Source organism: Danaus plexippus, chromosome 2 (genome assembly GCF_018135715.1).
Source record: "Danaus plexippus chromosome 2, MEX_DaPlex, whole genome shotgun sequence".
NCBI classification, from domain to species: domain Eukaryota; kingdom Metazoa; phylum Arthropoda; class Insecta; order Lepidoptera; family Nymphalidae; genus Danaus; species Danaus plexippus.
In genome coordinates, this window is record NC_083537.1 from 2,079,117 (window position 1) to 2,092,190 (window position 13,074).

Genomic DNA, 13,074 nt, shown 5'->3' on the forward strand with positions numbered 1-13,074 from the left:
GTCAGTCGGCTTGCCGAAGTAGACCGAACTTGTACTGAGTCGCATCTCTCGAGACACATTCGCGCGCGTGTAATCGACAACAAGCTTGCACATCACTCTGGATGTCTATGGATCGTCTAACTTCTTGACAGTTGATATTTTTAGCGTTGTCTACTGTCGTATTTATATTGAAATAAACATAACTTTTAAACCCTTATTTGTATAACATATTACTATTAGCCCTAATCATAAAAGGATCAATTAAAATGTGATTTACTTATCATTTGTCGTCCTATGAAGCTTGGAATTGTTTACTGGACCTTCTGAAAATTTCCCCATCGAACAGGTGTTATTGAATGTATGTGTGTTACGGTTCCCATCGTAATTATTTATTTATGGTGTTGTGAATAATATACAAACGTTTCGATCGAAATAACGATTCGAAATCGAAATAAGAAGTTAACAATAGAAGGAGAATACACAGTCGCGATAAGGAATAAGGACGCTAACGGTCAAAAGGATTTTGTTTACACTATGTGTCCTAGCGACAGATAGTTGGCTCATCCAAGAGATAAGGATATCGAAGGCACATGATGTATGGCAATTCTCAAGAGCAATATTGTATAATGTTGGAATCGAGGTGAGAGTGAGCCGTGGCGAGCATGCCTCACCAGTACGGCGCGGGCGCGGGCGGCATGGGCGGGGGTCCACCGTCGCCGCCGCCGCAACACGGCGCGCTGTACCCGCGCTACGCCGCCGCCGCGGGCCCCGGCGCCGGCGCCTACCGCCCTGAGGAGCGCCGCCTCACTCGCGAAGCCATGGAGCGATATCTGCGAGACCGCTCGGACATGGTTGTTGTTATACTGCACGCTAAGGTCGCTCAAAAATCCTATGGTAACGAAAAGCGGTTCTTCTGCCCTCCACCATGTATATATTTATTCGGTGATGGATGGCGGCTGCGACGGGAGCGCATGTTGCGTGAAGGTGAGACTGAACAGGCGTCACAGCTATGCGCCTTCATCGGAATCGGGAACTCCGATCAGGACATGCAGCAGCTAGATTTAAATAATGGCAAGCAGTACTGTGCCGCTAAGACCTTGTACATATCTGATTCAGATAAACGGAAACATTTCATGCTCTCGGTGAAAATGTTCTATGGCAATGGTCATGACATCGGCATATTTAATAGCAAAAGAATCAAAGTTATATCCAAACCATCAAAAAAGAAACAATCTTTGAAGAACGCTGATCTGTGCATCGCCAGTGGAACCAAGGTAGCTTTGTTTAATAGACTGAGGTCACAAACTGTGTCAACAAGATATCTTCATGTGGAGAATGGGAACTTCCATGCATCATCAACTCAATGGGGTGCATTCACGATTCACTTACTGGATGACAATGAGAGCGAGTCAGAGGAATTTGCAGTCAGAGATGGCTACGTTCACTACGGGTCAACGGTTAAACTCGTCTGTTCTGTCACAGGAATGGCCTTGCCTAGGCTGATAATAAGAAAGGTGAGTAGACTTGGTTATAAAATAATTCAACAACATATACATAAGTTTATATATTGATAAAAACTTTGATAACCTAGGTGGATAAACAGATGGCTTTACTTGAAGCCGACGATCCTGTATCTCAGCTCCATAAATGTGCGTTCTATATGAAAGACACAGAGAGGATGTATTTGTGCTTGTCACAAGAGAGGATAATACAATTTCAAGCGACTCCGTGTCCCAAAGAGCCCAACAAGGAAATGATAAATGATGGAGCTTGCTGGACCATCATCTCCACTGATAAGGCTGAATATCAGTTCTATGAAGGAATGGGACCTGTCAGGTAAATAAGCTTCACTAATTAAACATCCTATATTTATACAAAAACTAAGCCTATATAAGATATATACTCAAATCAACATATTAAAATTCACAGAATATAATTTTTTATTGTCAATTATTTAACATTTATTATCTGCACCATTATTAAAAAAAAAAAAATATCCTAAGTCTATGTCTACAGTCTGGACTAACACACTAATTCACTAATAATATATTTAACCATCTAAGGTGTGATAAATTCTAAAGAATATTGTTATCTCATATATATTTAGTACAAAGACAAACACACAGTCGCTCCAACATTAGAAAGCTATGATTGATGTTAATGGCATATAATGATGTGAACTGGGGAGCCGTCATGTACAGGGGGACTCTGAAATACAACACATTTTAGTATCAAACAATATAACAAATTATAACAAACTTGTTTCATAGACTGTTATGTATACATAGATTTTAAACACAATATACATTTGGACATATTTTTTGCAAAAGAAATAGAATTGGCATATCCATTTGCATGCATGTTTGTGTCATATCACATGCATGTTTGTACACGCTGTACATATCAAAAATAATATTATTTTTCTATTTTTTGTCTGTCTGTTTGTTCTCACTAATATCTGAAACAGCTGGACCTATATTGACCGGACTCTCACTGGCAGATAGGTGAAGTTTTAAGCAATGAATAAAGCTAGTTTTATAAAATAATCCGTATCGTTAAATATCACGCGGATTAAATCGTTGGAACTATCCAGCTAGCATAAATGGGAGTATATTTTCTGTAATGCTACAATCATTATGAAATTTATATAGGATCAAAAATTAATTACTATCTGTGTATATTTAAGGTAAAAAATTAATTACTATCTGTGAACACACGGAGTTCCGCCGCGTTCCGATAAGTTCCAATGTGTGTCCATGTGTGTTCCATAGATCACCGGTGACTCCGGTGCCGTTGGTGCATTCGTTAAACCTGAACGGCGGCGGAGACGTGGCCATGTTGGAGCTGGCCGGAGACAACTTCACGCCGTCGCTCCAGGTGTGGTTTGGGGATGTCGAGGCGGAGACCATGTACCGCTGTGCTGAGTCCATGCTGTGTGTTGTACCTGACATATCACAGTTCAGAGGACAATGGCTGTGGGTACGGCAGCCCACACAGGTTCGTATAAAAAATGATAAAATTATATTATCTGTATTAATATTTTTTTTTTCACTACAAAACTTACTCATGTTTATAGTGTATGTATCAAGTGTATTTTTTTATTAATTTTTCCCTGTCTCTTTATTTCGGCTGATTTATGAAACGGCTGTATCGATTTAGATGAGGATTTTTCTGGAGAAAGCAAATGTGATAGGGAGAAACTTAATGTACTTTTACTTTAGGATTTCATACTATAGAATGTTTAAAAAACTTGAACTTATACAGATTTAAGTGGATAATACAAGAACTTTATTTTGGATAACAAAAATTTATTCTGTAACGATTTTTTTTATCGTAATCGTAATATTAATATTCCGAATAATTTGGTGGGATTTTACCCTAACCTTACCGAAAAACTAAAAAAAAAAATTTTATTTATTTTTTGTTTATATATCGTGTAAAGCTCAAAATATATTGCTTTAGAAGTTTTGATGAAAGACAATTCAATGTTGGCCAATTGACGAGATTATCATTAAAAAAAAAAAAACAAAGAAAATATCGATATATATTTTTATACCTTCCATGCAGAACCTCTTTGGAATAATAGCAATATTATTCGATTTATGTGGCCAATTTGTATAATTGTAAACAATATGGCAGACAGAAATAGTTTCATTCATTGTATAATTGCGGATTTTTTCCCGTCTCATCACTCCTCGGGTATAGTTCACCCTAATCCGTTTTCTACGCATGTTATTGATTGATCCAATATTAGGGAGGTCCCCCAGCGAACACGTGGGCGTCCCGCGTTAGCGGAGTACGAACGCAATAGTTATAAAAGATTAACATTTGCGCTCTATGATAATTTTATTTATCGAATTATTTATTTTTTTGACTTTAATTTTTTAATTTATCGAATAAATTCAGTTTTTCTCATCACTGTGTTGGAATTTTACGAAAAATCTGAATGTTCATGAAGTTGTACGGGTGTAGGGAAGAACGGATATTTTTCCACTTCTTCCAAGCAACAACGTTTATAGTAATATAGTTAATAATTTCTGACGGAATACCACACACTTCCTGTCGGATAATTGTGTAACGATATTATTTGAATGAAATTACGTGTTACAAACAAACCTATATTATATTCTATATCTAATAATATGCAGAACGCATACGTTTAGAAAGGACCATAGACATTTTTGCTTATATTAAACCTTCTTTCTATCGTCTTGTACATATTGAATGCTCCCAAACGATGATAATGATGTTATATTTAGTGCGATGCAGCTGATAGTGATAACAAATTATGAGCAGGTGCCGGTGTCGCTGGTTCGTAATGATGGCATCATATACGCGACGGGTCTCACGTTCACCTACACGCCGGAGCCCGGGCCGCGGCCGACCTGCCCCCCCGTGGACGGCGTCATGAGGCCCGAGAACGCCTGGCACGACGCGCACCGGCTGCCGGACGCGCTGCAGTAGTGTTCCTATCAATCCCTGGATACGTTAAACAAGATCCCATCCGCGACAGGATACAGAGCCATGGTCCTATTCGCCCCAGGATAAGTTAATCAAGGTCCTATTCACCCCAGGAAACGCAAGGCACGCTACTATTCATCTCAAGATACTTGAACCACACAACTCTTTACCCCGCCATAAGATCTAATTCCTGTTTAAGACGCCTTTTATTCTGCCTTAACCGTCTAACCGTTTCCAACACGCCAAACACACTAAACTCATGACCGCCGTCTAGTTTGTTAGATAAATTCTGTGAAATGTCTTATTGCCTAATAAAAACGCCTATTAATTAATAAGCTATTTTACCAAAATTTTGTTAGTTTTATAAAAAGCTTACTTCATAAGAATGACAGCATAAAAATACTATCTGCTAACTCTGTTCCCTGTAACAATGGCAGCTTTCGCGTCTAGATCATTTTACGTAAGTACAAAAATTCATGAACAATTCAAGAAATAATACAAAAAATAGTACGTGGAGTCCCTCCGCGCGGAGGAAGAGACACTTCATGTGGATATGGAAATAGGAAAGGGTAGAAATCATTTTTTAGTGAACTCATATTGTTTCTTTAATACAAGCTTTATAACATTGCTAACAAATACAATTCACAATTATCCCACCCATTAACTCTCGCTCCGTCTCCTGCCACTCCCCCTCCGCAGCTTAACGTTAACTTTGTTGAACGTTTAACGCAACCTTGTTAGAAGTTTCACTTACAACATTCCTGAGTTTCAATGAATCAGCTGATGACGATGTTTCGTAGACATTACTGCTGTCATCTCTGGTAAAAGTTATCAAAAACGACTGTCCAGTAGCGGGGGTAGATTTGAGATCGCAAAACGTCGGTGTGCCTAAAAAAATAAAATGACTTCGTTAATCGAGATTATAAACACCAAAACATAAGTAAGATTACTATAACAAATGTTCATAACATTTTCTATGCTTTGTAAAATATATTATTATTAAGTACTTTTTAGTTTTTTTTTTTTTTTTAATACTTTGTGAAGCATTGAGCCTGAATTGAAAAAGGTTTTAATGTGAACAAGTGATGGACAAGCTAGTGTAGATGGCGGTAGTGCCAACATAAGAAAAGTAAAAGAGATCTCTCTGCTCTCGAATTAATTTCATCGGGGCCAAATAGCTGTATCCATGACGAGCCATTGTTTCTTATTAAGTGTAGATTTATGTGTGACTCTGAGTCGTTCTGAGAGCTTTTTTTTTAGTATCCATCTAGCTTGGTATGAGATTTTAATGTAAAAATTACTGTATGTATGAATCTTCCTTCATCGCCGCGATTGTTGAAGGAGGGCACATGTCACTGATGTATGTATGTATGTACATTACACACAATCTAATGAACAATGTAGATAAGCTAGATGTTAATGCTATATTAAGTGATGCATACATACATTTGAAATTATATTTATTTAATGCGACCCTTTGTACAATTCGGTAAATATATTTATAGTTATTGCTAACATTCCATGTGGGAAGTGTAATAAGTACAAAAGAAATATTTTTGTAAAAGATAAAAGAAAGAAAGAAATAAAGAAAAATGATTTATGTAATCGATTTCAGTATTACGAGGAATTATAATTAAAATGAAATGTCGTCAATTCTTATTGAGTTTTTTTTTTTATTCTATGAGACTACAGTCGCGTTGTAATCCTTGTACGCTCGGTACTCGTATATGGAATCATGTTTAAGGATTTACTGTTTGTACATTCGTGTGATATTGTGGAGCATTGATTCTGAAACATGTATATTTTAGTAAAACTGAATTTAAATAAATAAAAAAAAAACCTCTTATTTCATTTTGTATATTTACCTCGATTCCCTTTTCAAAGAGATTAAGTTAAAACTACTGATACGATGGTGCCTCAAAAAAATTTCCGCCTATAGCTATACCTACATATTCTTTCATAAACTTAATTATAAATTTCATACATAATTTTGTAGAAAAATATAAAACCTCTTTTGTTATTACGACAAAAAAGTTACGCTGCGATCGCTTTTGTCTTTAATTTGAACAAAAGGTTCTCTGTGAATCAAATCAAAATTAATTAAGTTAATTATAATATGTAATCACATGAAATATTAATTATATTCCATACAATTAATTACCGATTCGGAGTTTTAATCACATAATAACGCGAAGTGATGAATACATGAAGATTATATGAATAAAAAAAAAAAAAAAAAATAGTCGGACATTGTTAATTGTAAGTCAAAATATTAATTTAACGAGGGTCAAGTGTAATTAGCTGATTATGAATCGGAGACGATCGGGGAATCAGAGCTGTGGGAACGTCTTCGGAACATCTTCACATGAACGGTGGGCAACAAATATGTTGAATATATTTTATTCTTTAATTCTACGGCAATAAAGGCGATATGCTCTTTATAAGTGGTGGCCTGTCCACGTCTCCTGCCCTACCGTTCCGCTCCGCCGGGGTTGACCTCAGATAATCATCGCAAGTTTATCGTCACACACTATTGTTCGCTGAGATTCATAAAGAAAATACCTTCATAAATATATTTATACTTTTTGCTCGTTTCGAATATAAACACGCAATAACAGACTAGAAATATCTTATTTATCTGTCATCAAAAACACAGTTTTTTGCACAGTGACAAGTAAAGTATAGGTTTACATGCATACATACCCTTGTCCCTCACGATAGACAAAATAATGCCGGAGAAACCCGGCATTTGTGATAAATACATCGAAGATAAAGATTTAAATGATTCATCAAACAATCTTATGAATAACGAACATTTTCATCTGCATACTTATTTAATTCATTGCAGGTAGTAATTCTAAGAATGTTACCGTCATTGGAGACCATGTAAAAAACACATGCTTAAAATATCCTAGTTATATAGTTATATATATATATACTTATTTTTTTATTTGTATAGCTGTGTCCCTGTAATTATAATAATTAGTAGAATTATTACAAATGTTTATATCTGAGACATATTTAATCGACGTAAAATCAAATTTTGATCCACAACGGGGCGGTCATTTTAGTGGGCGTTCAGCGTCAACTGGCCATACCTAAACATAATTTGAACCGCACCTACTTCAAAGACAATAGCCAAAATAATAGTTCAAAGAAATAAACCTTAAATACATAGGTATATACGATTTAACAATACTAAAATACGTTTCATTTAAAAGAAAATAGAGTCTAATATAACGTTGTACTATTTGCACCAGAAGTTCCCACGAATTTAAATTTTTTAAACCGTAATCATGTAATGAACCCGTCTCGAAACTTCTGTTGCAGATAAACTATAAATTATGGTTGTTTTTTTTTTCATTATGATTATTTGCATTTTGTAAGAACAGCTACAGATAATAATATAGACAGTAGGTGTTTTATATTCTATTTAAGTCGCTGCTAAATATCTTACTATGAAATGATTATTGATTTTCTGACTGAATAGTGTTACATTTTTCCATAAATCTTATAATCAGTTGCTGGTTAGTTTCTACGTTATAATCTATTATTGCCTATTAATCAGTGACGTCCCCTACAAACACTTTTTATCTGATATCAACTGATCAATGACGCAAGTCTCATTCATCGATTTACATTAGAAAAAATGGTGATGCATTGAAAAAACCGAGCATTGTCTTGAAGAAATGTCCGATCTGCATCCTGGTGTAATGCGGGAAAATCTAACGGCGGGAAAATCATGTTTATTAATAAGAACTTACTCCTATTTTCGGATGATCCGGAACAGTTACTGGGCGTTTACCCGCACTAATTAAATGTAACGATTATATCTGAGTTGGGGCTGTGAGAAAGCAATGTGCACACAATTGAATCATTGTCTATGGTTTTTACATTCGGGCCCGATATATGAAGGCAAGATATGCAGAGTGTGGGAAAAAGCAGAATTGCTCGTGTTTTCCAACATGTCATCTCTGGTCGTGGGAACCAATAATTTTACTCTGTTGCTGTGATAAGATTGGTTCATAATAAAGATCATTAAAAAATATGAGGCAAACTTTATTATTAGCTTGGCGACTTCCACGACACCTGAGTTTTCATACATTTTTTAAAAAAGCTTTTGGCATGAAAATATGCATGTATGGTATCTTCAAAATTTTTTTTTTATTAAAAATAAAACAACGAACTACATATGAATACGATACGATACGATAATACTTTTTCTTGCGGAAAAAGAAATCTTTAGTTTCATAACAAATCTTAACATTCAAATAAGGTTTATTGGAATAAAAAAAAAAAACCTTTTTTTTGAACAGGGATATAAAGGCAAAGGTCAATTTTATAATGCATTAGTTGCAATGGATTCCGCAGTACGTACTTAATATATATCTATATAGATTGTTTTAATTTCTATGAATTCATCATTGCGATCATTTTTAATAAAAAACAAATCTTCATCACTCTAGTTCCTTTTTGGTTTTTATATTAAATAAAGTATTCAAAGATAGATAAACGTCTTGTTGAAAACTTATTTTTCCTTTCTCAAGGATCTCAATCATCGTCTAGGTACATGCGAGTCTAATTTCAAATCAAATTAATATATGCTTCATAAAAAATTATATAACATATATGTATTTTAAGCTACCGCTCTCGTTATTTCTTCTTTTTTAAACTTGTTACGCTGACCAAAGTCAGTAAAGAGTTCACGTATGAATCCGTTATCCCTTCCGTAGTCTGTACTTTTGATAAAATATTAATATGGCCATAATTTTATATAAAATATTATTACGGAAACAATCTCCGCGTGTCATTTCCCTAAAAAAATATTAATGGTTCAGAACAACTACACGAGTTGAATGTTTAAACATATTTTTAGTTTTACAAATCATCATGTTTTTAACTTATAATATCCACACTTGTTTTTCTTGTCAGTCGAACATACTTTTCTTACGGAGTAGAAGATTATGGACACTTTTTTATAAGACGAGACTCCTTAGTATATTTATATACCATGGATTCACCGTGCGGATGCCGGATCCATCGTTTTGCAGGGAGAGGAGTTTTAACACTTGCGACCCAAGTGTAAGTGTAACGGACCCCTATCAAACGCACGTTAAACCCTCACCTCCACTGTCCAAGCTCCTCTCTCTACCTAAACAAATTTGAAACGAACCTACTAGGGCTTCCTTCGAAGTACGTTCTATGAATGAATTGAAGTTAGGTCTGGACGGGCCCCAAGTCTTTTAGTAGATTGTAAAAAGATTTAACTGTTATACCTGTCGCTCCCACTTCTACCGCGTACAAGTTTAAGACGAACCTATTCCTAGTGACCAAAGTAATACTTATTGACCTTGGTGGCATGTTCTTTGGGGATGTGGGTTTCCCAAGATCTAGAAATCTATTTCTCAACAAGAAATCTATTTGCCGCGTAAATAAATGTAGTTCATAATACGAGACAATTATAATAGACAGTACAATAGTTTTATTAATAACTTTTAATAATATATAGCCTTCTTCATTGTTTATTGGATTGAAGACAAATTATTACTAGTTCTAAACAAGTAAAGCGGATATGGAAGTGATTTTTCTGTCAAGATTACCTCTAAGTGGCGATTAAGCTCGTTTCCCCTATTGTTGAATAAGAGATCATTGTTATATCAGTAATTACATCTGTTTACAATGCGGCTGCTGCGTGTCACTAAGATAAGTTATATCGTTTCAAACAATATTATTTTACATTTTGTTATATTCTTAAATTTTTTTTTTGTTTGTCTTTATTTTTCTCATTTTTCGCCGCCGGTACCCTTAGGCACAAGTTAAAATCGGCAAACTACCCGCGGAGCGTTTTAGATTCTTCATGTATAAACCGGCGTCTAACGGTGAAAAACGGAAACCTTTAAGTGTACTGGAATTTGAAATTGGGGTCGTAAAAAACAATCAACTTAAAAAAAATACAGTGACATATAGTCTATGTTATGTGTCTTCAGACGGTTGCCGTGTTTTGCCAATTTTTCCCAGGAACCGCATGGAACCAAAGGACAAAATGAGGTCTTTTTGGTATTGTGATATCAGAGTTATTGTAAAAATTCTCTAAAATCGACAACATTACGTACGATTTATTAGCGAGGATGATAAAAATCTTTCAGTGTTTAAAACTGTTATGAAAATTAATACAAACACTTGTATATATAACCGTTATTTGAATCTGCATATCAATTAACTTCGAAAATTTTTAATCTAAAATAACATTATTGTTAAAAATAAAATGTAGTTAAATATAATGATACTTGCATAAGAATTATTTATTAATAAACATGTATTATCTTTGTTCATATAATAAAATGTATTATATTTATCATTAATTAATTGCAAAGAAATTACTTTATAAAGATTGAATAAATTTAATGTTTTACAAGTTATGGAAGTCAAAAATGAGTAATTTAAAATAGAACGACAAAGAAAAATTTCCGAGTACTAATAGCCTTAAGGTGAAAATTCGTTAAACTGGGACAAATATAGGTTTATTATTGAGGTTACGTTTGTAAGGAAGCAAAATTTACGAATGTTTGGCTTTTACCAATTCAATCAATCAATAGACAAATCACTTGTCTAATTTATTTGTACATTAATTGTAAGGCTCGTTTATAATATACGTATATTTTTCACAAAGCGTAAAAGAATCTTCGTGTAATCAAAATGTATCTTAAATTTTTTTCTGTATTGAAAGTTTTTATGTAAGTATCTATAGCTTACGTTTATTCGGCAGATAGCAATCAGTAATTCTATTAAGTATTTTATATTATCTGTCAGTTCACTTGACGTTAACTTAAAGTACTTATGTCTTATGTTTAACCCGCGCCATCCGATGTCACTGTGACATTTCCTAAAATTGGTCGATTAAAATTAGAAATCAGAAACAAAATTGCTCAAAACTCTCATATTCTTGATGTTAGATAAATGACTTCCTGCTGCTTGCGACAATGGAAGAATAATTATTTTGCGCGACTCTGAATGGCGGCAGCCCGTGGGAGACTCTCACGACTTTATTGCGGATATATATTTTTTTGTTTGTTCTAATTAACGCTTTTTATGACCGCTTTTACCTTAATTGTTTCTAAGTGTAAATTTATTTTTGGAAAACTTGTATCCTTCTGGGAATATAAAACTTCTGTTTCGTAATGTAGGAATTGCACCTAATGTTTTAAGAGCGGGGAGGTAGATAATGTTTTAAAATTTACTTCAACATAAAAGTTAAAAAAAAGAGACAAGAAATTGATTCAGCAGGTACTTGGACAGTTTTCTTCGTAATGAAAAGTTATTTTAAAATACCGAAGCATCGTTTACATTTTTTTATTCTTCGAGATACAGTTTCAGTCTTGATTTTAATGTTCGGCGTCACTTCCAGTAATGTCCTCCAAAAGTAGTCGAAGCCAGTATTTATAGTTTTCAAATACAAGGTGATACTTAAATGTTGCCATTACAAAATAACAATAGTCCAGTTTAATAATTAATTATAATCAGTCATAAAAATAATGCTAAGGATTATAGTTTATTATAATTAGTACGGCACGGATGGCGCCGCTTATACCAATATGGCATGTCGCATTACAGCCTGCCCCTGATGAGTCAAGTGAAGGTGCGTTCGGCAAGCATTAGTTGAACGTGAACAAATCATGTAACTTTCGCACTACTCATAAATGCTCTACGGTACTTGTGTTTTGATCGGCTAGGCTATTTAAATAAAAATTGTGATGTTGAGTGCTTTTGTTGAGTTCCTTTCTGATTCACATGATTATGATTCCAACTATTTTTTTTTTTTCATAAGACCTCACCACACTATTTTTTGAATATAATTTTATTAATAGAAGAAATTTATAATAGTTTAATATTTTTTACATTGATTTTTATGGTCTTAGTACGACTCCAACAACAAGTTAAGTTTAAAATGTTACCAATATTACTCACAATTTATAATATTCAATTATAAACTAGAGCATATCATATCGATTCTATTACCGTAGGTTTATAGATCATAGGTTATAAGAAACAAATTAAACACTTTTTTCATTGTGACTCATGTTTACAACCACGCACAAATACGACTTTTATTTTAAAGCAAATAAAACATTAGAATATTGTTTTCGAACTCATGGCATAACATTAATAATTTTACACCTATATAATCTCTTAGCTTAGATAGATAAATACAATTTGTTAACGCAGACATATTAAAAATAGTGAATAATATAACATTCGACATGAAACGCCAGCTGTCCAAGTTACTTATGACAGATCACATTCAAACTGACAGCTAACGTCAGATTACATACAAATATATTTTTTTACAAATAACGCTTCAGCTGTTACATGTTGACCTTGCACTTGATAAATATTATTAACACAAATGACAGTTAAATGACAATTTAAATAGCACTCATATTTATATTTAGCACGGTGATTATACAAATTATTTTCGTACCTTTACCGTTAAAAAAAATAATAACAGATCTCTTTTTATATTATATTTTGTTAAATTGTTAATTATATCAATTTAAAAGTCCTTGTACCGAAACATTCCCTCTATCATACTATATATAATTTTATGGTGTTATTATATTAAGATTGCAGATTAAA

At 33.9% G+C, this 13,074-nt stretch overlaps 1 protein-coding gene across 1 annotated transcript; it reads left to right on the top strand.

Moving 5' to 3' along the window:
* Nucleotides 1–19: 19 nt before the first annotated feature.
* Nucleotides 20–6,286, top strand: LOC116765234 (suppressor of hairless protein). The gene is made up of 4 exons (XM_032654652.2): nt 20–1,493; nt 1,571–1,815; nt 2,751–2,976; nt 4,276–6,286. The coding sequence occupies exons 1-4, from the start codon at nt 642–644 to the stop codon at nt 4,441–4,443; spliced, it is 1,491 nt and encodes a 496-aa protein (XP_032510543.1). The 5' UTR covers nt 20–641; the 3' UTR covers nt 4,444–6,286.
* The last annotated feature ends 6,788 nt before the right edge of the window (nt 6,287–13,074 follow it).

What these genes read in the sequence shown, in the direction of transcription:
- LOC116765234 (XM_032654652.2), top strand. Translation starts at nt 642, where the DNA reads ATGCCTCACCAGTACGGCGCGGGCGCGGGCGGCATGGGCGGGGGTCCA. An exon ending in GAAGGAATGGGACCTGTCAG is followed by an intron (nt 1,816 to 2,750) that starts GTAAATAAGCTT and finishes TGTGTTCCATAG; the next exon opens with ATCACCGGTGACTCCGGTGC. An exon ending in GGGTACGGCAGCCCACACAG is followed by an intron (nt 2,977 to 4,275) that starts GTTCGTATAAAA and finishes AATTATGAGCAG; the next exon opens with GTGCCGGTGTCGCTGGTTCG.